The 27,883-nt window shown below is 33.5% G+C and overlaps 1 protein-coding gene across 1 annotated transcript in view; it reads left to right on the top strand.

Moving 5' to 3' along the window:
* The window catches only part of SEMA3E (semaphorin 3E), a 279,658-nt gene extending 252,505 nt beyond the window's left edge, over window positions 1–27,153 (top strand). The window contains exons 15-18 of the mRNA XM_012466175.3: window positions 3,694–3,761; window positions 5,313–5,452; window positions 22,698–23,151; window positions 25,877–27,153. Of these exons, the coding sequence (XP_012321598.2) occupies window positions 3,694–3,761; window positions 5,313–5,452; window positions 22,698–23,147 (658 nt within the window). The 3' untranslated portion in view covers window positions 23,148–23,151; window positions 25,877–27,153. The remainder of the gene's footprint in view (window positions 1–3,693; window positions 3,762–5,312; window positions 5,453–22,697; window positions 23,152–25,876) is intronic.
* Window positions 27,154–27,883: the final 730 nt, after the last annotated feature.

Below are 27,883 nucleotides of genomic sequence, written 5' to 3'. Positions count from 1 at the left end.
TAGATGACCAAAGACAAAATAAAAGACAAATAGAAGTATAGACAATTTTCCTACTGAAAAACAGTTTGTATTAATTTCAGTTATTTTTATTATTTAACTTTGGGTTGCATTTCTGTAAACCCTTTTCAGAATATAATTTAACCCAATTTAGTGTAGTTCTTGTTTTATGTGTTCAAATATGTAGTAGAATCTCATTAAAACTTCACTCTTTCAAAACTTTTGTTAATTTTACTTGAGCCAAATTAACACTCCAGTGAGTATTTTAAGAAATGATGCAATAAGCAGATAGTAAAATTATGCTTCGAGAGGACATGTCCGAACTAAATTTACCAACCGTGTTACAGAATTGAGCAAATTAATTGATTTTGCAGAATGCTTGTTGATGTTTGAAAACAATTCTCGAAGACTATAGTCATATAATTATTTGAAAATATTAACTATTAGTGTATTTGCCTATTAAGCCAATTACTGTACTATGTGCAAGGGTTATGAATAAACAATCATAACCTCTTGTCTAAAGGAAATTGGAAACTAAAGTGAAGAATGGAATTGTAAATAATGATAGTATTGAGCACTTACTATGGATGAGGTACTGGATTAAGAGCAATGCATAAAAAACTTTATTTGATTCTCAAAATAATATGACTTTTGAACTTAATCTGGAAGGTAGATATATAAGATGATTCCAGTCAAAGGGAATTAATTGTCTGTACAAATAAATAGAATGCTTAGGGAAAAGCATGCAATACCATGGGTCAGGAGTGAAGTAATAGAAGAATACGAGGGTAGAATGTGAATTTTACCACAAATAATAACATTATTTTATTTTTATTTTATTTTATTAGCAACAATACAAATATTTATAAGCTTTGCACCAAATGCTTATGAATGACAAGGTTTTGTGTTAGGCATGCAGTAGTGATCATGAATTTTAATTTAGCAGCTTCCATAGTTTTTTTTTTTTAGTATATGATGCATCTTTTAACAGTGTACAGCCCTAAGCTTGATAACGTAGTAGATGTGGTGGACAAAAAGAGTTACTTAGAAAAAGTCAAGTGAATGAGAAAAGTAGTAGACAGGAAGGCATGAAATGCAGGAGTCAGAAGCTGTGCTCATAAATGAATTACTTCAGTTCAGTGACATGTAATGGAGATCTTTCAGTGGTGTCAAATTCTTTTGAACCATCGCTTACCCTTGGAGGAGAACTTTTTGGATAAGTTCCAACACATGAAGGTAAAATGGCTTGCTTTTATAGCAGATCGTTTTTGCTTCAGACCTGAATAGAAGCAGAAATTGAAAACTGGTCATTAAAATAAATACTTTTCTGTTCACAGAGTGAAAATGAGTCAACGGGGGAAAAACATGAATTCACAATCCAAACCACTTGTTTAAAATGATCTTCCAAAATACATTGTGGTTTATAATGCTAGGTCTTTTTCTTCCCCTTGCTCATGTATTCTATTTCTGGTATTCTCTTTAAAAATTTATAGGAGAGGCTAGAGATATAAGATTAATATGCGACTTTGAGAATGAAAGCAACTTTGCTCAACCTTTCTGAAACTCCTCCATACACACACACACACACACACATACACACACACACACACACACACACACAGGTACTGAAGAAAAGGAATAAAGGACAACTATACTGGGATAATATAAAATGAAGTGAAACCTTGCTGGAAAATGTGATATCTTTCTTTTTACATATATGTTTCCAATAACTTTTAGCAGTATTTTTGCACTCAGTTCTTGATGTTGCTTATCTAGAATTATTTGATAATAGCCTCCTTATCCTCACATCACTTATATAATAATCTTTATACAACATCATCTCTGCAAAGTGGAAGCCATTTCTCATTTCACTAATTTTATTCTTATCCGTTATTCATTATTGCTCATATATTATGAATATATAATATGAATATATTCATATAATATTCATATGAATATATATTCATATATGAATATGTAATATTCATATGTTGAGGTTTTAGGTTCTCAATATAGAAGCAATACTCAACAAAGTGAGGAATTAACAACAGCATTTTAATTCTCATCTAGATCTGCTATTAGTTGTATCATAGCTGTATATGCTAGTTTAATACAGAAGCTAAAACATACTTTTGTACACAGGTCATAATCCCAAAAATTGATTGGAGATATTCATCTGCCCTAGTTTTCAGTATCTATTTATTTGTTAAATAAGATCTGAACTCCTGTGTGAGAAAGCACTTGATCTCTTGAAATAGCAGTCTATTATTGTTATGTATAAACAGTGTACCCGAGAATGAAAAAAAGAGAGACTGAAATAGATTTTAGGTGTCATTTTGCCACCTTTATTTTACAAGGGAGGACCCAAAGAGCCAGGAAAGGGAAGAAATGTGCATAAGATCATACAGAATATTAGTGGTGGTAGTGGGAATTGAATCTGGTTCCCTTTTCCAAATTTCATCATTGCATATGGTTAAAGCATCTCATTGTCACTTTGGAAGCTATGCTATCACCCTCCAGGGGAAAACTTCTGCTTTGCCTTCTGTTTTTCCCTCAGTCTTGAAGAAATGCCATGAATTAGAGAAGCAAGTGGTATTTTCCACCTTTATGTAATACTTCTATTTTAATCCCTAAACTAAATTAAGTATCTCAGAGATCTTGATTTAGAATTTCAATGCTATTAATACTGATGATAATTCCCATTGTTTAATCCCTCAGAAAAATGCTTACAAATTATACCATTTTATATGTATGTATATAAAATGTTATATAAAGGATTATTTATGTTTTTATATATAGTCAAAACATATATATGCTAGAATTATATATTTATGATGTCATATATATTCAAAACATTGTATATATTATATATTCTGGAATTATATATATATAAAATGCTTTATATATATAAATATATATTGTTCAGAATTTCTCCACAGATACAGAATATTGTATTTTTTTCAGTTACATATCTAAACAATCTATGAAATTAAAAATAACCTTGAAATGTCTCTGATTATACTAGGCAGATTGAGGGGGAAAATATTAATATTTCTTGAGTCCCACTAGATGCACAACATACTGCTAAACGTGAATAACACACCATCACATCGAATAGAGCCATATACTTTCTCAATGTTATATCTGAATAGTAATAGTAAGCTGAGTACAGTATATTATTAGTTTATGTCTTATTTTTAGAAATTCTGTTTGTACTAATTTATGATGGCTATAGAGCAAAATATTTTGGATTTTAACACCTTTTTCATTTGCACTTTATTGTATATGGGAGTTTTATACTCCAAATAACTGTTTTGTACTCACTAAATACTGTACTTCAAATCTCATTGTCTTTATTTGCCCAAATACTTTACCATTCAAGACATTCTCAAACTAGAAGATTTTTTGTTGGACTAAATTTTTAACAAAAACTAAAGAGAAATATATTCAATTGTTGTTTGAGTTTCCAGAATTCAACATTATGTAAATAAAAAACAGGGTAACATAGATCTTAACTACTAAAGAACATATAATGGAAATATGAAAAACTATGAAACTTGGATTTTATCCTTATTTTATATGAATGATCATTTTTTTCAGTAGCAGAATACTACTTGTATATTTAATGCATTTGGCTGTACTTTAAAGCCTGGGAAATTGAAATATGAACATCTAAATGCAATTACTTTCTTTCAGGCGTTTCCGCAGACAAGATGTTCGGCATGGAAATGCAGCTCAGCAGTGCTTTGGACAACAGTTTGTTGGTAATCTATAGAAAATCAATTGTTCTGGGTTACTCGGAGAATACACTGACGATAAACTGCAAACTTCTTAAAAGAGTTTTATTTTCTTTGTGATTTATGTATACTAGGACAATATAATGAGAAGTATTCTTTTTCTCTCACATGTAGTTAAATTTTTGTAAACTTGACATCTAATTTTACATGATTAGGAAAATAAGTTTTGTGTACCACCACCAAGCTTTATTATTAAGCTAATTATTAAGACAGAAACCCTGGAACAAGAATGCTGCATACTTTAGGTGGTAGATGTCACAGTGACTCATATGACTTACCGCTTTATCTTATACTGGGGAATATCTTCACCATGTTATGTAGCTTCTGGGGATTTTATCAACCGATATTACTTGTATCAAGTCATCTCCTAAGCTTTGAGATAGATAAAGTGAAAAAGCTTTCACTCTTTTACCTAAGTTGACTAAGCATAGGGCTGGGGTTGGTGGTTCAAAAAAGGTGATAGGGTGGTGATCTCTGATTGGCAAGGAAAGGAGGAAATTTCATCTTCAGGCAAAAGTAAGGAAGTTAAGACAGAATTTCTCTATTAACACTCTCCTGAGTCTTTCTGTTATGGTGGTGATTGTTGAATAGGCTGTATTTAGTGTCACTGAGCTCACTAGGAAGTAACAGGAAGAAGGGATACCATAAATGAGAAACCAGAAGTGGTTATAGACAGAGTCAGAGACTGTGCTCCAGCATCACTTTGCTGGACCCCAGGCTGACCAGGATTCAGTGGAGGACTCAAGCCTCTGGGAACACTGGCAAGAGAAAAGCAGGACCTTCATCTTAGGCAAGTTTAGGGGCTGGTTCTGAAGGTGAGTAGGGTTCAGGCATAGGAAAACTAAGTCCAGGGGTCCAGTTATTGAATTTGTCTTGGTTAAAAAAGAGAAAGAGTAATCCTGCTTTCTTTTATTCCCTACTGCAGCTAAGTATACTTGCCTGTATGGAAATTTGAGTTCAAGTCCAGTGAGAGCCTTTCTGGTCCAAGACATAGATTATAATCAAGCTCTATTTCACCAAGTCCCTAGTTCAGTTTCATATTCTCTTCTCACTGCAGGAGCCCAACAGCCAGATAAATTCAATCCCTTGTCAAGATATCATTCACATTTGTGTTTATGTAGTGGCATTTTGCCTGCATTTCTGGTTTCTGCTTTTGTTTGTAACCATGAATTTCATTCTGTGCTTTGGTGCTCCTTTTCTCTTCCCTCAGTAGAGGTTGCAGTAGACTTTCCATGAGTTTAACACTGACACTTCTTACTGCCTTGACTATCCCGTCTCATCCTTTGGAATCAGACTCTCAGTGGTCTGCTCTGTCCCACACCTTAGCCTGCTTGCTTGTTTCATGCCTAGATTTTGGTATGCCTCTCTTTCTAAATAATTCCTTTAAATTGCCCTTTACAGAAATGAGCAATAAGTAATGAGCTAATCATGTTGCTGCAGGGATCTAAATAATGTTTAAAAAATTTATTTACTTGTAAAATCTAAGTCTCAAAGATGGCATTAATGTTCCTATTATAGGGGATGCTTTGGATAAGACTGAAGAACATCTGGCTTATGGTATAGAGAACAACAGTTCTTTGCTGGAATGTACCCCACGATCTTTACAAGCAAAAGTTATCTGGTTTGTACAGAAAGGACATCAGACCGGAAAAGAGGAGGTAATTCACAGTCACACCGTAGTGTTTTACATATAGTATGTGATCAGTAAATAGATGATTTATTTGGATGCTGAAAAATGAAGCTAGCTGTTTTACTGTGTATTTCTTATTTTAAAAGTTAGCTTTATTATGTGATTTATATACATATAAAAATGTAAATACATATACATATAGATTTTATATGCATATACTATATAAATATATATATGCTATACACATATACAGAAATCATTAATTTGGATCTTAGAAATAGGAATTTTTAACAGAAGTACTTATAACTCATTATGGTCGTGTTGTCAAAATGATAGTCTTAAATTGTGACACTCAAGGCAATGTTGTAGAGAAATAGCAAACTTAACTATCATTAACACATATGTCTTAGGCATATGAATAATAATAGAATTAGAATAACAACACAGCTGCAACATTAAGCCTGTCATGTAAGAAAGCTTTTCAGTCATATATGAGACAAGGGTTCTTGACCACTGGGAACAAAGGAAAGGCCCCAGCTCTTTCATCCTTTTTAGCAGTTGCAGTGGTGGAGATTGTATTTCTGTAATCATCTAAATGATAGGAGAGGAATGACTTGGCTGCTTTTAGAGATGGAAGGATAGGCAGCTTTAAAGCATTTATGTAAAATAGGAGGCAGTTACTGGATAAAAGAATGGGAGTCAAGTGCTGTCTATAGAAAGAGTCCAGGGCATAAAGGAGTCCAGGACATAAAGCAGTTAGGTAAGGCAGATCATGGTGATGAGGTCTTTGAATTCAGTTTTGCAAAAGTGGAATTATAAAGATAGCAAGTAGAAATGGATATTTTAGAGGGAAAAAGAACTTGGTGAATATTGAAAAAATGATCCTTGGTAAAGAAAAGGTTGCAAGTTAAATAATGAAAATAAGTTCTAGAGACCTGCCTTTGGTCACAGAGAAGAGGTAATAGGTGCATTTTGGATAGAGAGTGAATCAGTGAATCAGTGGAAGGCTTCGCCTTGTTTTGGCACCGGAGACTAAACATTTGTCAATGGAACACAAAATTAGTGATTCCAAATGCGGAGTACTTTGACTTTTTATTCCTTTTTTCCTAGCCTATGGTGAAACTAAAAACCCAACATATTTGGTTCAGAATCATACAGTACATTCTGGGAAATAATTAAATTTGTAAATCCTTGGGTTCTTTGGATAGGTTTTAGAAAGAAAGTCACTTCAACTTAACAAAGGCCATTAGAAATAATATAGAAATGCAATCAGGAAAGGAAAATTCTCTTCATGATGTCATAAAAATAAACACATGTCCAAATGTTATAGCATATTGCACTGAATTAAATTGTTGATTTAGTATTAAAGTATTTTCCACTTCACAAATCTGAGGTGAAATGGCTTTTTAAATTCCTCATAACTCCTTGGCAGAAAAGGACCTGGTAATATTCCATAGTTTCTCCGAGCAGAATGGCTTCAGAAGACAAAGAAGTAATTCTTTTATCAGTGGTTTTCCTCACTCAGTATGTTCTGTTTCTAATTTGGAACTTACCATAATCTGCCTCATTTGGAAAACTTTACCAAATCAGTTGACATGCTGTATCCATCAATGTTCAATTATAAGGTTCTTTCTCATATTGTTGATATAATCTACTTCTCCATTCCTATAATTTTTAGTACCTGTTTTCAACTACATTCAAATTTCCCTAACTAATATATTTGCTGATATTTGGACTTCAGATTTACTCTCTGCATCTAGTCATAATCAGGTAATGTTAATACTTGGCTTTTATGGGTCTAGCAATATATGGATTGATTTATTCACAATATAAAATGGACAAAACACAAAATTGCTGACCTTATTAAAGGCTGAATATACATGATGTAAACACAAAGCAGAAAAACTTTGCATGTGAGTTCTTAATTTTATTTAATAACATTTTTTGCGTTATTGACATCTATATGTCTCATTTTTGTGAAACATAATTACTTTCTTATTAAATCTTTATTTGTACCCCTGACAATGCTTATCAAGGTTCATCTCTGATGCTACAAACTGTGAAAAGTCATTAATTTATCAGACCACAGAGTATATACATTTTCCCTTTATTTAACTGAAATTTTTGATTCTCTAATATCTGCTTGTTCAGATTCAAACTCAGTCCTCTGGAGTTATCCAGAAGCAACATATTCATGTGGATAATATTTTTGCCCAAATTAATCTTTAGAAATTGAATTAATCTTTAGAAACATACCTGAATTGTTAGAAAGAACTGAAAGGAAATCAATTATCTACTTTCTAAACACTGGATTATAGTAATTCTCTCAAATATGCATTTTATCGATTCTGCTTTCTTAAATAAAGCAAATGGAATATAATCTCTATACATTTTATTAATTCTATAAGTATTTATTGAAAGCCTACTTTTCTAGATACTTCGTAGGGAGTATTTTCCTTTGGCTTGAAGATCTGATTAATTTTAATATCATAATAAGCTGCCATGAATTATAAATGTAAATTAAATATATATCTTTAATTATTGTGATATATTGAGAGAAAAGAGACTTAATAAAACAGAATTGATAACTGAGGCTGTTGTTTATATGTACCTATTGCAAGCAGGAAGTGAGTAGGTACCAGGATATTCCTAGATCTCATAACTGCAAGTTTGATATAATTTTCTTCATCTTACACATGCAGAAACTAAAACTCACAGAGTTATGGCTCATACACAAAGTCAGTGACAGACCTGACCTTTGAACTCAGGTATTCCTAACTCTAAAGCTGTGCTGTTTCACATTCATTGTTGAAGTACCAAGGACTGTTCTATATGCATTTTATGGAATTTACCATTTTATTATAAAGAATTGGTTTATAGATGAGGTAATTGAGGCACAGAATGTTTAATAACTCCCCTGGTTACTTACAGCCAGTAAAGTAGGTTCAAATCCAGGTGTCTGTAATTTCTACTAAACCACAAAATCTTCTGAAATAAAAATTCTAAATACAGCTTCAGATGCTTTGGGACATAGAACAAATGGAAAACTTTATGGCAGAAGTTCTGGGATTCAATTTCTAAAAAATGCTCCTGATGTCAGATTGATCCTTATATAGAGTTTTCTTTGTCCGAGTTGAATGAAGCGTGCTGCTGCAGCCTTGATGGCAAAGGCACTATTCCTCATGGTCAGATGTCAGAGAACCTGCCCATAATTTGAACCATCCCCACTCTAAGCACTGATGACATGAACAATTGTTATATATAACACACACAGTATAGACATCAATGTGTTTCCATTCTTAAATTGCCTTTTCAAGCTTCTACTATATGCCTATTGGTACAATATGACTTCTATATCGAAGAAAATGTGACCCATACTTTGAGCCTATGTAGATATAAAATTCAGAGTATCTTTCTTATTTTATTGGATTTTTTTTCACTAAAAGAAATGTTTTATTCATTTGTTTGAATTTATTTATTAAGCACTTACTATGTCATACTTTATAGAACTTATATTTGGGAGAACATAGGAAGACAATAATAATAATAAATAACTAATAATATTAAATATGTCAGATAATGATTTAAAAATGCAAGGGAGGTTAAATTATAGGGAGAAGTTGGAATTTTAAAAGGGTGGCCATTTTTATGATGACCTCGCTAAGATCATCATAAAAGTGACACTTGAAAAAAGATCTGAAGGGGCATAGGTCATGTGACAATACAAGATAAAAACTTTCTGGGCATCTGGGTCTTAGCACATGCTAAGACCCTTGAGATAGGAGTGCATGTGATATACTCAAAGAATAGCCGAGTGAAGAGCAGTGGGGCTGGAGGTTAGTGAGCAGTAGGGAGACTAATAGACTATGAGTCAGAGAGGCGAGGTCAGGGGAAAGCTCGTGCAGGGACCTATGGCCATTTCATAGGGTTTTGGTGCTTGTTCTGAATTGAAAAGGAAGCCACTGAGTATTTTCAGCTGAGCTGTGGCATCATTAACATTCGTATTTATAAAGATTACTTTGGTTATTAAGATGATAGTATGTTGGCATGGGGATAAGGGTGGAAGCAGGTAGTCATTGAGGTAATAGGAACACACAGTATTAAAGTATAAATCTTCATGATTAAAGACTCTTTACGTGCCGTATGCCTTCAAGACCAGAAGATTTGCAAGTGACTGCCTCATACACATTGTAGCAATATGCTTTGCTATATTTTTCACTATTAAGAAATGTGAAGGCTGTTTAACATCTCAAATGGAATACTCTTTGGACTCTCTGTTCTCTTCTCTCTGTTTAACTGTCTGGAATTGGTGTTTGAACTCAATAAATATCCACTCGGAGTCTACTGTAGTAGGCAGTGAATAAATCATGGTCTTAGCTCTTGTGAAGTTTAGTCTTATAATGAAGACAAGAGTGCAAACAGATATGTGTTCCTTAAAAGTTCTGTTGAAACCAAGGAAAAAGACAATTGTCTCAACCTAGAGATTGGGTAGGGAAGTGGCATAATAACCAATTGGGAAAGATTCATGGCAGAGATGACATTTGAGCCACATCTTAAAGGATGAGAGGAGGTAATTAGTAGAGAGAATAATGTTAGCTCATGCTACGAAGATGAAAAACAATATGGCATATCTAAATCATGATAGGAAATGAGCATGCAAAAATGAGTAGACAGATCAAGGAATCCATTTTGATTTGTCTCTAAGCCAATGTGAACAACTTAGCTTGACTGTATATGCAAACTATTCTAGAAACTGGCACATAGACTTAGGAGATAAATAGAATGTCAAGAATATTTAGGATGATATTTCAATAGTCAATGAAAAAATGTTGTACCACATGAACTAAACAGTATTAGTAGAAAGGGAGAAGATAGATTTCGATTTTTATGAGATGATATTAAGTGGATTTCATATTTGAGATAAAAGAGCAGCAATCACAAAATATTCATATGTTTATTGTTGAGTGTGTGGTAAATGGCACAGTAACATGATTTCAGTAATACAGGGGAAGAAGCGCGTTTGGGAGAAAGTTGTTTAGTTAACTTTTGGCTGTGTTTAATTGGAAGCTCTTGTCAATCATTCAGGTGGAGCTGTCCTGCTGTGTATCCATGTTCAGGAATATAAAACCCAATGGAAAGATTTGGCATGGCAAGAGATGTTGGAGAGACATCAGCAAGAATGTAGTAATCAAATTCTGGGAATTAATAGAAGTAAAAACAATATAGCAACAATCAGTACTTAAATATCACTTACTGTGAGCCAAGCATGAATATTGTTAATCCTTGCAACAGTCCTATAAAGGAGATATTTTTATTGTTTCTACTTTATAGATTAAAAAAAAATGAAGCACAGAAAGATTGAGTTACTTGCATAAGATTACACAGCTTGTGAAGTCAGTTTGCATTTGAGCACAGACAGTCTGTTTTAATTTGGACCCTTAGACACAATGCAGTGATGCCTCCCTCAGTATAGTTTACCTTAGAGAGTGGTGAAATAAAAAGCAAAGTGTACTAATTCCAAAAGCAAGGGGAAAACACATATTTAAGGAAAAGTTAGAAGACAAACTCAAAAAGAGAAAGTAAAAAAAGAAAACGAGTTGTAATTATAGTTAGCATTCATTTAGTGCTTACTATGTGCCATGCTATTCTAAGTGCTTTATATATAGTAACTTATTTAAAACCAACAAAATTTCTCTGAGGTAGTTAGTGGTTTTTAAATTACTTTTATAAATTTGGGGCATACAGGTGCAGAGTTATTACATGCATATATTGCATAGAGATGTAATCTGGCCTTTTAGTGTACCTATCACCCAAATAATGAGCATTATACCCAACAGGTAATTTTTCAGTCCTCATCTACCTCTCACCCTCCCACGTTTAGGAGCCTCCAGCATCTAGTATTCCACTCTGTATGTCCATGTGTTCCCACTGTTTAGCTTCCATTTATAAGTGAGAACATGCAGTATTTGATTTTCTGTTTATTTCACTTATGATAATGCCCTCCAATTCCATCCATGTTGCTATGAAAGACATTATTTTTTTTAATGGCTGAGTCGTATTCCATAGCATATATATATGCCACATTTTCTTTATCAGATCATCCATTGATGGACACTCAGGTTGATTCCATATCTTTACTGCTGTGAATAGTGCTGTGATAAACATATAAATGCAAGTATCTTTTTGATATAATGAGTTCTTTTTCTTTGGGTACATTCCTAGTAGTGGGATTGCTAGATTGAATGGTAATCCTATTTTTAGTTCTTTGAGAAATCTGTATATTGTTTTCCATAAAGGCTGTGCTAATTTACTAACATTAAGTAAATGGTACAACATACAAACTAGTTTGTACCTCTAGAAAGGTATGGCTTAAATAAATAAAAACAGTGAAGTTAGGAGATTGTGGTGTAATAAAACCCATTAAGAAATATTAAACAATATTCTTCGAATTTATAAACCGCCTAGTTTGCATAAAATGAGGACTCAGTTTCCAGGAATAATTGTTAAGTGGAATGTTAAGGCAGAATTCATCTAATAAGAGACTTATTGATGAATGGTGCTGTGCTGAACCAGAGACTGCTGGTTTAGTGTGCCCCACCAAAAGATCTGAATGACAGAGAGAGAGATCCACAAAGGTAGATAAGAGTAAAGAGAAATGTTGTTTTGTTTTCTTCTTTAGCAAAAAGGTGACTTGGCCAGGTTTACAGGCTGAAAGGAAGAAGAAATGTGTAACTAGTTGATGAAGCAAAATAAAGAACATGTGAGAGAGAACATAATTACAGACAAAAGTTAGAGGGTAAATTCTTGGAAGACAGCGACCCTTCATTCTCTGAATTGGGAGAAAATAAAATAGTTCATTTATGTGGATAATATGATTTCATCCACAGAACTTAAGTTTAGGTATTCCAAAGATCTTCTATCTTTAAATTCAGTGGCTATATATATTTCCACATGTAGTTTTAATCTGAAATATAAGCCCAAATCTTCCTTCTATGAAGGGTATATAAATTATTTTTTTTTTTCTGTAACAGCAGAGGACAAAACTGTTAAAATTATAGCCAAATCACCACTATATCAAGGTTTATGAAGTCTCAATTTCTGCATTTCCACATACTTGAATTTATAAACTTCCATATTAATTGCAAAAATTGTAATGCTGAGTAACACCCCTAAGTAAAGAAATCCATTCTTGTTAAGACATAATTAAGGTCATATAGTTGAAGTATTTCTGTATGAATTTCTTTTGCTTTAAGCACTACATTTTAAAGTTGAGTAAATGAGGGAAAATTTAAATATGCATTATTTACTTAGATTTAAATATTTATTAGTGATTGTGTGTAATTTCAGTGTTCATAATAATGAAAACCATTGTTTCTTCAAACTACTCAGAAGATTAGTACATAATTCCTCACTTAAATTTCATACACATTTTAAATGTTCTGATTTTGGAATATGTTATTTTTGATCCATATTTTATTATAAAAGTAGGTTCCCTTGAACCTGAGAATTACTTAAAGCAGAAGTTGAAAAACCAAAGCTTTGGGGGGTCAAATCTGGCCCTCTGCCACTATTGTAAATAAAATTTTATATGAAAACTGCCACAGCCATTTGTTTACCTAATGTCTATAGCTGCTTTTAGGCTACAACTGCAAAGTTGAGTAGCTACAGCAGAGACCACAGGACTTGCAAAGTCAAAATTATTTACTATATAGCTCTTTACAGAAAAAGTTTTGATCCCTGATTTAAAGGCTCAAATGAAAATGCATGTACAAGTAAAGCCCCATAAAATGAATATTATTGTGAAAAATAACTCTGTATTTTTTGGGAAAAAAAGTCTTTTTGTGCAAAAGTTAGCTATCACTTTGTTCTGAGCACTAAAATTTAATTGTAATGTATTTTCAATAAAGTCAAGCAATGTGAATAATCTCTTGAAATACATTCTTCTGGAGTTTAGTCATTTACTGACAAAATCGAAGCATATCCCAAAGACACTATAGATGAGATTGAGTTCTAGGAGTGAGTTAAATAAATTAACACAAATATCCTGTAGGAGAATTTGGAGGCGATCTCAAGACACATAAACTATTATCCATGCCAATGTCGGGGTGGTGTAAGGCAGACAAGCAAACTGCCGGCCCATGTGACCAGCATTATAATTTGTAGATCTCTTTGGTAGGCATGAAACAATTAATTTTCCCTTGATCATTATTGATCTTTTTATTGTAGATTCTCTATTTAAGAGGAAATATGTGTTTGTGTGTCTTAAAAATAAAGTGTATCACTTTAAAATAGTTAATTGTATGTGTTATATAAAGTGCTTACATAATACACAAATATGCATGTTTATTGTAGGAAATTCCAGAAAGAATGTACATGGACATCAAAACTCTTAAACTTTAATTGCGCTTAGCTCTCAATTTTTTGTTTTACTCAATACCAAAATTGTCATTTTTTCAACTCTGCCTTCAGACCACCTACAAGGTAGAATAAATTCACCAAAGTCAATTAAACACTGTTGGGAAATCTAGTAACCATGGTTAGCTTATCAATCAGCGGCTCATTCCACATAACTTAAGAGTTTATTGCCTCTGTGTTAAGTTTTTAGAGTCTAAAATAAAACATAATTTTATCAATAATTCAATGCATTATGGAAACAGCTTCTTCTACAAAAATGAAACAGTGAAAAATGGAGTGCACAAATTATAACTTTTAATATTGCTGTTATGTCATCGAAGCTAGGAGAATTATGAAGCAAAATCTCCTTTTTATTTTACCATCTTGTTTGTTAGATGACTCATATTTTCCTTACCTTTACCAATGCTATCCATGGTAGTAAGTCCAAGGGATCCAATCCAGCCATAAGTTTACATTTTTATCTTTATGCACATACACAGAAAGCATCAGGTTTTGTTCCACATTAATATTATTTGTGTTTCTTGTTTTCGTAACACAAAGTGCATGAACTCTTGTCTCATATGAACCATCTGTTTAGTAGTTTTGACGTTCTTTTTCAGTCTGTTTAGAAAATGTGCTCACCTTTTCCAAACTAACAACTCTTTATAACAGGTAAATATTCAGAATTTACTTTTTTAGCCTTGACAAACATATTTGTATAATATCATATATTTCATTGTTTTAATGGTACAATTAGGAGGCTAGACCATTAACTTCACGTTTCTTCCTTTTACAATGGCAGAGACAGAGTTCCTATTGTATAAATAGAGAATATAAAGCAATTTGTGGTCATTAAGAAGAGGAATGAATCTAGAGTTTTTAACTGAACTCTGTTCTGTTAATTTTCCAAGAGAATATTGAAAATATTTCAAAATTAAACATTCTTCTCTTAGATCTATGGGATTAGATATGGATCTAAATCTCATGCCATTGAAGTCATTCTAGCTTTGTGCATCTGATTAAGCTGGATAACACAGTAATGCAGAAAGCCCAGTGCACACGTGTACAGTAGATATTCCAAATTACCAGTTCACTTCACTGCAAGTTCCTCTTGTTCTAGTATCAGTTCTAGTTCATATGGTCTTCCAGATCATAAAAATATGCATGTGTATGAAGATATCCCACCATAGAACTGTATATCTAGACTACATTGTTTTTATTCCACAGAATAGCTATAATATCGAACTATTCTCAGGCATCTTATCTTCACCCTACACTGAGATGTTGCCCAAAGGAAATGTATTTATTATAGTGCTGCTGTTGGAAACCTCCCTCTCTTTTTATAAGAACATGCAGAAGAGATTTTTCTCAACTCTCAGTGCCAGGAAAGATGTACTTGTCATAAGGAGTAATTTTAAAAATATATGTTAAAGACATTTTAAATCTTAGGGTTTATCATACTTTCTTCTGTCCTTAGGTTTCTAGGAAATTTAGTATTGAATTTCTACTTAAATTATAGTTGTTGTACAGTTCCTTGTGTTGTGCAATTTTGTTTTCAAACATTGTCTTTACCTTCATCCTTTTGAAACTTAATTTCTCCTCATTCTGGGATTCTTATCTATGGAAATTTTAAATGAACCATTAATCACAAACTTCGGTTTATTTGATTTTGAGCAATATTTCTAAAATCCTGCGATTATGGTATACTAGACCTTGAACAAGTCTCATAAACAAACTTTGTTTATTGGTTGTCAAACCACATTAATCATTACAAACAACTGGATTCTTTTTTTTTTTTTTTTTTTGCTTCCTTGTTTCGGCTCTTGTTTTTTTTCCCTTCAGAGACATAATTTAGTTAATCATACAACTTCATTTAATGACGCATTGTGATGATTGGTTTATACAAATTTCTCTTGTTTGACTTTATTTTTCCTGGGCCTCCTTTTTCTACTTTCATCCTTGTTTCCCCATATGCATCTATTAAAATAACTGGACTAAGTCCAATACTACGTTTGCAAATTGAACAGATATATAATATTTTGAGTATGCGGGAACTGTAAAAGTAAACGTATTATGTTAGAGATTTTATTCCGCTTCTAACTTTGTAAACGTAACACTATGTTTTTATAGTTTATCCCAGTTGCTGTTTGTCTCTATTTCATTGCTTGACCGTTACTTAACATACCATAGCATGCATACATTGCTCTTAGTTCATCCTTAATTCCTATAAATGTGGACATCCAGGATGTAATTAAATTCTGCTGTTTCCTCTTGAATGGTCGTCTCTGCAGATAACTCCTTATAGATGTGAGTACAGGTTTCTGTGTTATTATTTGTCAACATCCTTCATCTCTGTAATTATTGCCAATTTACTCTCAGGATTTCTGCACCGTCTGGACTCCCAAAGCAGTTCTTGCAGCTTCCTGTTTCCCCACATCCTCATCAATATATGCTATTATCTTGTTTTCTAAGTTTTGTCTTTCTTCTGGCTGTAGGATATTGTCTTGTTTAAATTTGAATTTCCTTCCTTCCTTCTTTCTTTCGTTTTTTTTTTTTTTGAGACAGAGTTTCATTCTTATTGCTCAGGCTGCATTTCAAAGGCATATTCTCAGCTTACTGCAACCTCCACCTCCTGGTCCCAAGCGATTCTCCTACCTCAGCCTCCTGAGTAGCTGGGATTACAGGCATGTACCACAATACCCGGCTAATTTTGTATTTTTAGTAGAGACGAGATTTCTCTGTGTTGGTCAGGCTGGTATTGAACTCCTGACCTCAGGTAATCCACCCGGCCTCCCAAAGTGCTGGGATTACAGGTGTGAGCCACTGCACCCAGCCTAAATTTGAATTTCTAACTTTACTAGTAAGGTTGAATGTGAACTTGCATTCTTACTAAACATTTGGGTTTCTCCTTCTCCAAAGTGCCCATATATATGTTTTTTCCATTTTTTCTCTTTTATTTCTCTTTTTGTTGACTTGAAAAACTTTTGCCACTTATAGATATTAATTCATTCTTGAAAATAAATGCCCTAAATTTCTTCTTTGATATCCCTTATTTTTTTAATATCACGTTTTTCATGTTATGGTTTTGAGTTCTTATTTACAATGACTTTCTTTTTGGCATAATCTTGTATTAAATTAAGAGTTGTATTCCCATGTGTTCTCCTCCATATAGTGTGATAGGTTTCCCTAAATGAACTTTTAAACAATTCACCCTGTCTCTACTAGGTAACCATCAATATCATATATCAGGTTTATGCTCACGCCTGTAATCCCAGCACTTTGGGAGGCCGAGGTGGGTGGATCACGAGGTCAAGAGATCGAGACCATCCTGGTCAACATGGTGAAACCCCGTCTCTACTAAAAATACAAAAAATTAGCTGGGCATGGTGGCGCGTGCCTGTAATCCCAGCTACTTGGGAGGCTGAGGCAGGAGAATTGCCTGAACTCAGGAGGCGGAGGTTGCAGTGAGCCGAGATCACGCCATTGCACTCCAGCCTGGGTAACAAGAGCAAAACTCCGTCTCAAAAAAATTTTAAAAAGTGTTTTTAATAAAATAGATTTGTATTTTTATGCTGTCATTTTAGGTATATTTTCTGTAAGTTAAATAGATATATACATACACACACACGTGTGTGTGTGTTGTGTGTGTAAAATTGGTCAAAGGCAGACCAGATAAATATATAATTTTTTATTTTTTATTTTTTAACTAAAACTGATTTTATTATTAAATGTATTCTCGAGTAAACCAATTCAAGGCCTGTGTTGGTCCCATTCCTGTGAAAGTATGGAACCATATGGTTGATAAACATGGAAATAACTGCTTCTTCCTGACCAGCTACCAGATGTGCAGAGTTCTTTGTTCAGTTACTTTTTTTTTTACTAGAAATTATAAAACATGCTGAATCAATCTTTATAGCTAAGAATAATAAAACCATTTTCAGAAAAAATTTTGTATTTATCTAGATTGTCTATAAGAATATTTGATAGAAATGATGTATTACGCACTATCTTCTTGACAGAGAAAATCTGGTCTGCAGACATAAAAAAAAAACGCAGATGGATGAAAACAATTCTGTAATCAAAATTTGATGTTAGAGGTACCCAGGTAAACTAACATGGAAAGACTAAATTGTGGAAGAACGTCAAATACAAATTTCTAAGTCATTTTATATATTTTAAGTATTTATAGTCCATGTAAGATACATTTAACTTTCTAGGTGATTTGACCTACATAATGTATGACCATGCAGACCCAGCATTAAAACAGCTTTTATTCCTAACATTGTAATGTGGATTTGTCTTAATCAAGAATATAGATCAGAATTCTGAGAGGCACTATTTCTAACATGCAAATAAATAATGTAGGACAATTTCTCTGGTAATTTTCATAATTTCATGTCTTAACTGTCTGACTTTATATGTACATAATGCAGTGTTTCTGAAACTTAGATTTCTGAATATTTTTTTAAAGCCCTGCTTTTTTGAAATACCAAACTTAAGCAACAAACAACCGTAATTCGAGTGGTCAAGAATTTGTATTTATTTTTAGTTTTGCTTTTCGTTTTCTTTTAAAATACTTTAATTAAGTGCTAGATGATTTTCTTATTTTCTCTTGTATTATTTGCTCTCACAGGAGATAAAATAGAGATAACAAAGGGTCATATTCAATGAGGACGTTTGTGTGTATTTTTTTTCAGGTAAAGGCAATATCCTCAGACATATCTGTGATGTAGCCCTCTTTTATCAGTTACTAAGTGCTCCTGAAACCATGTTTGTTCCTTTTTATTCAGATTGTTATTGGATTAACTGGAAGTTGTTAGTATCTGTATGGGTATACCGCATTGCCATACATGTTTGTCCTCTATAAATTAATTAGTATGTTCTCATTTTACACTGTCTTCTGCATTCTTTATTCATTATGGAATAATTCAGAATAATAAAGAACTAGGTCTTTGCCCTTTAAAAACTTCCATGTTTGAAGAGATGAAACTTCCATGGAAAAATAATTTGAAGAGGAATATAAATAACAGCTTTTGTTCTACAAATGTAAATGCTATTGTGTTACAAAAAGAAGCAAAATACCTTCAGGGGCTATAAAGAAAGTACTTGTAAAGGAAGGGAAAGTTTAGTTAAGCTTGGGAGAAAATGAAAAAACAAATGAATTGGTAGTCAGTAGAAAGGAGTTTACTTGAGGGAAAAAGAGTAAGTTCAGAATAAAAGCTGGGAGTGGAAAGCAGGGTGGCCATACAGGGGAATGGCCGCAGAGTTATGAAAAGGGGGGGTTGATTCTAGTAATGTACAGGTTGCCCCCACCACCTGCCCCTAAAAGTGAAACATCTTCCTGGGCTGCTAGCATGATTTATATTAAAATGTTCATTAAATATTCACAACAATAAAACAACACACATTCCTTATGCTTGTTGCTTTGATTATGGAACCAAAATTAAAGGTACATAATAAACAAACTAATGCATCGTTAAAATGTTTATTTACTGTGTATTTTGTTTTTACTGAAATACGTATATCTATGACTGTAAGATGAGACACAGATTGCCACATCTGTGTATGTAACACTTTCTGCCTGTAGCTGTACCATGTGGTGACTCAATCCTACCAGCACTTTATTCAAATGACCTTGAAACTTTTTATGTGTATTACTACATGGGAATGTTGTTTGGTTTTCATTTGGCTGGAATTTATCATTAACATATTATACCCATCTTTGTTCCTTTTATCATTTGGAAACAAGGCTTTGAAAGTTGTTCAGAATGTATGATAAACATCCGTAATAACACTGAGATTGATTTTTCACATGATTCCAAATATAGCTTATTAATTTGTATTATGGTACCAATTAACACAATAATTTTAATAATTCTTAAAAACAGTTGCTCTCCAGATCTCCAGAAATGTACCTCTTCCACGAACCCTAGTTTGAGAAACACTACATAGAGCAATTTTGAGATCTAGATTTAGAAAGGCAGCATCTGGTTAATGGAGCAATTCTTACTGCTCAGGCAAGAAATTGAGGTCTGAATAAGTTCTAAATTAGGATGTTGACAAAAGAAAGTGAGCTTTAAAGAAGAGTAAATTAGTACCCATTTGTTTAAATAAGTGGGAAAAGATGCCACAAGAAAATTAATTGAAGGACTATTGTTAGATGTTTGCATGTAATGTTGCATACTCGTGTATAAAGGTTAACAGGTGAAATGATGGTAATAAAGGAGGGAGGACACTTTTACAGGGGTGTGAGAGAGGCTAGTTTGGGAAAACGATGTGTAATTCAGTTATGCAAGATGAGAAGTAACCAGCCTTAAAGAAGTGTCTCGAGGCAGAGATATACACAGAGATCCTAAAACAGAATCAAGCTGGGTATGAAAGAAAAAAGAGAAATAAATGAAAGATTTGGGGAGTTTGCCATGAGATAAGATCAACAGTTGTAAGGTATGAAAATTTATCAGTGCAGCAAAAATGGTGATGAGGAAGGGATGTGTTTAAGGGTCACCACTCAAGAAATGTAGATAGGAATTTGCGATAGCATATAATGAGAGAGAAGTATAAACCATCAACAATTGAGGATAGCGAGACTAGAATAATGATGTCATGGTCAGAAATAGGAAAGTTAGTAAATGGAGGGCAGTTAGAGTGGAAAGACACTGAATTGTGTGTATTAAAGGCTTATGTATGTTTCTTTTAGTTAAAAACACCAAATCCATTGTTTTTAACAATAGAAAACACAAAACAATGGATTATCTGTGTGTAAGATGTACCATTTTAGGGAAGCTGGCTGAAACAAAGAAATAAAAGTGCCATCAAATGGATGGAAATAAAACTTGAGAGCAGTGAAGGAAGGAGGATTGCACCATAAAGGCAAGGAGAAATCTGCAGAAGAAACCAAGAAAGAGTAAAGAAAATAAGGGCAGTCTAATGGCACGTACCACAGATAAGTGGAAGATGTTTGAGGAGGCAGGTTTTATCTATAGCAAATGCAACAATAAATTTTAAAACAATGGAGGCTGCACTTCAGAGTCAGTATCTTGTGAGGCACAAGGTGGTCACAGGTTGCAGTAGTTGGTAAAGCTATGGAGAAAGCCAGTGGTGGAAAATAAGTTTCCTCAGATGCCTGGCCTGGAGGCAAGAGTAAATAATCAGGGGTACACAAAGTCCTTTAAGAGTTCGTTGGCTGTGACCCGTGCTAAGGATACTCTAAGAAAAACCGATCAATAAAACAGATTGTTCTATGTAGTGAAAATGGTTTTGCTCTGAGAGTCTTCTTGGTTCCTCCCTGGAGGAGTTCGCTCTCCAGTTAATGGCTATAGCATTCTGCCTACCAGGACATGTTCCTGCCAAGTCAAGGGAAGCGCCTACAAAAGACTTATGGGGTCTCTTTTATTAGCCCAACTGGGTCACTCTGAAGCTTCTGAGTAATTAATTTACTTTGCATGACTGAAAAAAAATGCCTTTGGGATGCCATATAACTTAAAAATAACATCCCAATTTCTTACCATACTATACTGCTTCATTTTGCCATCTGTTCCATTGTGGTTTGTGGATGCCAGTTTCCACACCTGAGTAATCACATTGAAACTTTGTCCATGCCAGGTCTAATCAAGGCAGGGAAGAGCTGAGTCTGGCCATCCTGGCCGGGACCTATCACAGGGACAAAAACATGCCTATCATTAATAGCCTTTATTGCCAAAGTGTTTGTAATTATTGCTTCTGCACTTCTTTTGTATTGACCAAGGTGAATATTGCTTTCATTTTTGTTTTCTGAAAGGTGAAATCTGTCTGCATACTGTGAATCACCTTTATACCATCATCGTAAGATCCTGGGCCACAGGAAAACATGGTTGTTTTTAATTGGATGAATGTATAGTAAAAAGGTAGAGGTAGCTATCGATAGCACTGTGTGAAAACCCCTCGCCTATTCTATTTTATGTATTCTTCACAACAATTTTTCAAGTTAAGTCATCTCCATTTTAAGAAGAAAACTAAGGCAAGAAGGATACGTGAATCCCCTAAATCGCACAATAAATAGTGGTGCCAATATTTGACTCTAGCTCTGCCTAATGTCAAATCATGTACTTACTAGTCCAGCAATTTCTGATAAAATATGAGCTAGTCATTGAAAGTCTTATTTTGCTTTTCTTACTTTGAATTATAATTATTTATTTATAGAAAAATGTGAGTAATTATATCAAAAACATGACAAAAGATATTTGAGCACTGAAGTTATATAAAAAATATTTGCTAGAATGTCTGATCCTTTAGTGCAGGAACTGGATTTGACTTGTTTGTTTTTTAATCTCCAGTGAAGGACAGCCAGTGAAAATGTGAGGGATGTTCACTGAATTGATTAATTGATGATTTTTTTTTTTTTTTTGTAAGAAGACAAAATGAAAGTAGCCCAGTTCTGGAAACAGATGTCCTTGTGGAAACATTGGTCCCTATAATCTGGAAGGCATAATAATCCCTGAAAGAATGTGGGAAATGGTATTTGTTCTGTCCATGAATAACAAATGTCAAAAAATAAATTTTAGAAATTTTCCTATCATTCTGTGAGTGCTATACTGAAATGTATTTTTTCTAATGATTAATTGAATCATTAGGGAGAAAGCTCTCTTACTTTACAATATTGATATAAAATGATCTGAAGGTCATTGATATGAAATGGCATCCAATGTAAATATCTTCAGAATACACACACACAGACATACACACGGATGTAATTATTTAGCGTCTTTGTGTATGTATGACTCTCAGGGTTTCATTATGTGATAGTGAAAATGAAAACACTCAAGACTGGTAGTGGAAAGGGTGATAGGTTGTTGTTTTCTCTCCTGTGTACTTCAGTGCTGTTTACTTCTGTGTTCTTGCAGGTGAAGACCGATGACAGAGTGATTAAGATGGACCTTGGCTTACTCTTCCTAAGGTTACAAAAATCAGATGCTGGAACCTATTTTTGCCAGACAGTAGAGCATAGCTTCGTCCATACTGCCCGTAAAATCACCTTAGAGGTAGTGGAAGAGGAGAAAGTCGAGGACATGTTTCACAAGGACGATGAGGACAGGCCTCGCAGGATGCCTTGTCCTGTCCAGAGTAGCGCCTCGCAGGGAGCAAAACCGTGGTACAAAGAATTCTTGCAGCTGATCGGTTATAGCAACTTCCAGAGAGTGGAAGAATATTGTGAGAAAGTATGGTGCACAGATAGGAAGAGGAAAAAGCTGAAAATGTCACCCTCCAAGTGGAAGTATGCCAACCCGCAGGAAAAGAAGCTCCGTTCTAAACCCGAGCGCTACCGCGTGCCCAGGCACACGCTGGACTCTTGATGGGGTGAGACCATTTACTGTCTTTTGAAGCATTTATATTTGGAACGTAAAAAAAAAAAAAACAAAAAAAAACAAAAAGAAAAGAAATCATCCAACTTCTTTGCATTACTTAAAAGAGATTTCTGTAATACAGAAATAACTATAAAGGTGTTATAAATTACTCTACATACACATTTGACTGGATAAACTTCACATAAAATTAGCTGATTTTTTAACTAAATGCATTGCTTAATGGTTTCTCATTATGTTTGTCAAAAAACAACTATAGCTGTCATTTTCAGTACTTGGCTGCTTTTCTGTGGTAATTATTATTTTACCCTTGGAAGACTTAGGATTATTAGAATATTGAAGAAAAGTAGAGAATTTCATAATCATGGTAAATATAAAACTAAATGTGTCTTAATATTTCTGAATTTTTCTTTTCCACCACAATGTAAAACATGCAGAGTACAAGATACTTTGGCATTCTCATGTGAACTTTCTGTACTTTTTAGGGACTATTTTATTAGTGTTTTCGAAGCCATGAGTGTTAAACAGCAGGTGTGTTGTGACTGCTATAACCTCTGAAAGAAAAAATGTGGTCATTCCGCTGCTTGTTCCCTTCACAAAACATTCATTAAACCACATTCACAATATTTTTGTTTTATAACACAATCTTTAAATTTCACTCACTGTGGAAAGAAAACTTAAGGTAACTTCTCAGAAAGATATCAAAGAATGTCAAATTAGATGAAGTTATCGTTAGAATTCTATCTACTGCAAAATATTTTTGCTGCCCTCTTGTGGTAGAAAAGGTATATTCTCACACATTTCTTTTTTCTTTACAGGTTATCCGTTTAGGAAAGATTTGAAAGCATATTATCAGTAGATACATTGAGTCCATTTGCAGAAACAACGAATGAAATAAAAAAAAAGTTAATCCTTATATCAAACTTTAATGTGAAAGTATTGTTTATAGATAATTTATTATGCCACAAGTCAAAAATGAAGATTTTGTAGCACTCAAGATCTGTTAAAGCTCAAAATATAAAAAGTAATCTTCCCTGAAATCTAAAAGATATTATAACAGCCATGTTTTATTTGTGAAACAGGTATTAAAGTGATTTGCTCTTAGATATCAAATTTTCTTCTCTATATTAAGAGACAGGAAATTGTTTCATGAGTTCACTTAACTACTGAGATATTCATAGCATTTTACCTCTCCTAAATATTATAAAAACAATTGTATTTTTGAGAATGTCTATCAAAGTCTTTCCTTCTCCTATTAAATATTTAGCAATTGCTTTTCTAAAATATAAATTTTTATAAGATGTTTTCATCTAAATAAAAATTGAAAGTAAGAGTATTACACAGGAAAACCATTGTGAACATTTATTTAGATATTAATCTTAATGTTTATTTCAGTTGTCAAAGTTAGCTTTTAGGTTATACATTTAAGTTAAAGTGCTGATAACTCATAATCACTTGCAATTTTATTGTAAAATTAACAAATACATAAATACTTTAAGAAAAATTTAAGTTTATTCAGATAAGTCACCAAGCTTCAAAAGATCTAAGAAATGCAAATATACTGAAAATTGACATGCTCCGAAAATTCCACTTGCTATTTACCTAAGAATCCACTGGAGGTCATTATTGCCCATAAATATTAACTGAAAAGGGTATGTATTGAAATGTATTTTTTAAAAAACCATATTCAGTAAAAGCCTGCTCAATTTGGAGAAATAGAACCATAAACACAGATCGCAGGGCCCTTACAGAGTTTATGTCTGAACAAATAAGTCAATTAAGTACACTTTATTGACAATAGTCTTCCACTAACACACAAGAAATAAAGCAGGATTTTTCTCCTGTATCTGAATTTTAAATTAAAAAATTAAGGCAGATAAGACATAAGTGGTTATCATTTTAATCGAGATAACACAGACAAGTAGTTAATAATAATTGTGGTGTAACTTGTAAACTAAATATTTGGTAACCGAAGCAATAGGCAGAGGAAAATAGTTTTTCTATGACACAAGTCATAAGAAGTACACACTCAGAACAGCCATTTGATTAAAATAAAGTAACTATTAACCAGAAAAGAAACATTTTACATAAAATGCTAAAATTGATTCTAGGAAAATCAATCAAACCCAAATAAAGTTTATAAAATGCTAGTTTGAAAGAAAACTGATAAGAAAATTTTGAGGGCCCAGGTGTGCATTTTAGGGTGACCACTAAATTTTATACGTAATTTTACCCACATACACATATGGACATATATGTACAAATCTTGCTTCCTGCCTGTTTATGGCAGTACTGAAGAGAACTGGGAAAGTAGAGGGAGGGAGAGAGAGAGAGCAGTTCCCAAGGATATGTTTCATGTCTCATCATTTTTCAGTCTCTTCCCCTCTCTCCCAACACATGTGCACGCACGCACGCACGCACACACACACACACACAAAACGCACCTCACATACTATAAAATAAATCAAGCCATGCTGTTCTGTCCTGCTTGAGAATTTAAAACATACCACAGAAATATATCCCCAGCATTTTGTTCTGTTTGAGGTGAGAATTCAAATTCAGAATCTCTTTTGAGAAATGCCCAGGCTTGGAAAATTACAAATGGATGAATCTTCTCTGAACCCAGGGATGGTACATACTTAGACATCTACAAGACTTGGAGGAATTAAGAGTTCGCTCTTGATCTCACCAAAATTTCCCCCTTTGTCTTTTTCTTGCAGAAGGAGCGAAACCATGCTTTCTAGCAACACTGAGCAAAATCATAACCACTCATCCTAATTTCTAAGGGGCACCTCCATCTAGGGTCAGTCTACTGCTTCCTTAGGCCTCTTCTATGTTATTCTTTGTTATGGGAGAGGACCTGTGGATAGAATGAATTTTGACATAAAACAATGCCCATTCACCTCCTCCTTCATCACAATGCCACCCACTGAGCAAGAGATCCAGATTTGTTAACAAGAAAGATTTTGCTTCGTGATTTGTAAAGTCTCTTCTATGTCTCTAATTCTACGTTGCTGATTTTTTTTTCTTTTGTGTGGATTACTGAATATTTCAGTGCAAAGCTATCAACTTGGAGAAACAGGGATAAAAGATAAACACTAATAAGAGCTCTAGAGAAAAGGGAACAAAGTCTTTGCCTGTTTAGTAAGTGGCAATTCCATATATATTTTAGAGTGTTTTTCCTTCTAAAATTAGTTAAATACTTAGAATGTTTGTAATGAGTGTATTTGCTATAGGGTTTAGGGTTTTGTAAATCTTTGTAGTAATTATGAACATTTGTAAAATTTGTAAAATACAATAAATCATTTTGAATGTTGGTGTTAAGCATGAAACAAACACAGCAGCTGTTGTCCTTAAAAATGAATTGACCTGTGACATCTGTAGCCTAATAAATATATTAAGAAAAGTAGTTAGTATTGTATAGATATTTGAGATCCCAGGAGAAAATGCTACACTTATAATAAGAAGTTCATGTTCTTTTTCTTACAGCAGAGCATCACAGTGAGTTCCATTTTAAAGAAGGACTCATTTTTCAGGCCAACAACTGTTGCATTTGAACCAGATACAAATCATAGATTTTCCACAAACACTCAGTTGATTGTAGCAGTGTTATTTAAGCTGGTATGTTTATTTTATTTTATTTTCTTGGATAGCTTTATAATTTGGCTTTTATTATAAATTGACTGTGTTCTGCTTGTGTTTAAATGGCTTAGTTATAAGCTAGAGCACTGTATTGGGGTGTTCTTTTCTGTATGGTATCCTTTCATTTGCTTGGCTGGGTTCATAATAGTGTGTGCCATAGTCTTTCTTTTCACTGATTATAAGCCATGAGACTTATTATCATCTAGTGGCAAGCTGCAGGGACCATTAACAGCGTGTCTCTGACTATAACTTGGATCTGCCACTATGCACTGCGTAATTTGTCTGTACCACTATGTACAATCTCTATTTGGTTCAACTTAGATGAAAAAGAAATAAATCTTTGCTAAACTCTCAAGTGTCGTTTGGGGAGCATTTTCTAAGTTTTTGCCAATTGAACTCAGGTTTTTTATATTAAGCCTAAATGTAAACATGCAATGCCAGACTACCAGTGTTTTGTTTTGTTTTTTTAAGAAGCTAGAAAAGAATTCAGTTTTCTTTCTTGTGATATTTATAAGCTAACTTTATACTACAGAGGAAAAGTTCTGTTAACCTCATTACCTTGCAGCAGTTGGGTTTATTTATGCAATACCGTGTTGCTAGGACCAACAGCCAGAAATTTCTTCCAAAACTTCATCATCCAGATAAGATGTATGAAAAATGAAAGTTTTTGGAATGGTAACTAGTTGAATGTTTACGATTTTTGCAAGCCTCAAGTTCTAGCTTAATGTATCTGAATTGCTATTTTCTCTGTTATTTTTATAAGACCTTGGGAAGGCCATTTAAATGAAGTGTAGTGTTAAGTCAACTTTTGTTACCATTTATCATTGCTACATTATTGCAACTGCTCTGAATCAAAGCCTAGCTTCTCAATGTGGTCCTGACCAGGAGTCTCAATAGTCATAATTTGTTTATGAACATTCATAAATAATTCATAAACATTCATTGCTTACGAATATTCAATATTCACAATCTGTTAAGAAAAATTTTGTTTCTGAGGCAGATTTTATTGTATTGATAAGCAATTAGTTATAATGTTTTAAAAGAAAAATTTGGTGGCAGCTCATGGAACATGTCTCTGGCAGCTT

Source organism: Aotus nancymaae, unplaced genomic scaffold, assembly GCF_030222135.1.
Source record: "Aotus nancymaae isolate 86718 unplaced genomic scaffold, 86718_ANA_hifiasm-v0.15.2.pri h1tg000002l, whole genome shotgun sequence".
Taxonomy (NCBI): domain Eukaryota; kingdom Metazoa; phylum Chordata; class Mammalia; order Primates; family Aotidae; genus Aotus; species Aotus nancymaae.
Note: the sequence above shows the minus strand (reverse complement) of the source record. Positions and strands in the feature narration are given on the sequence as shown.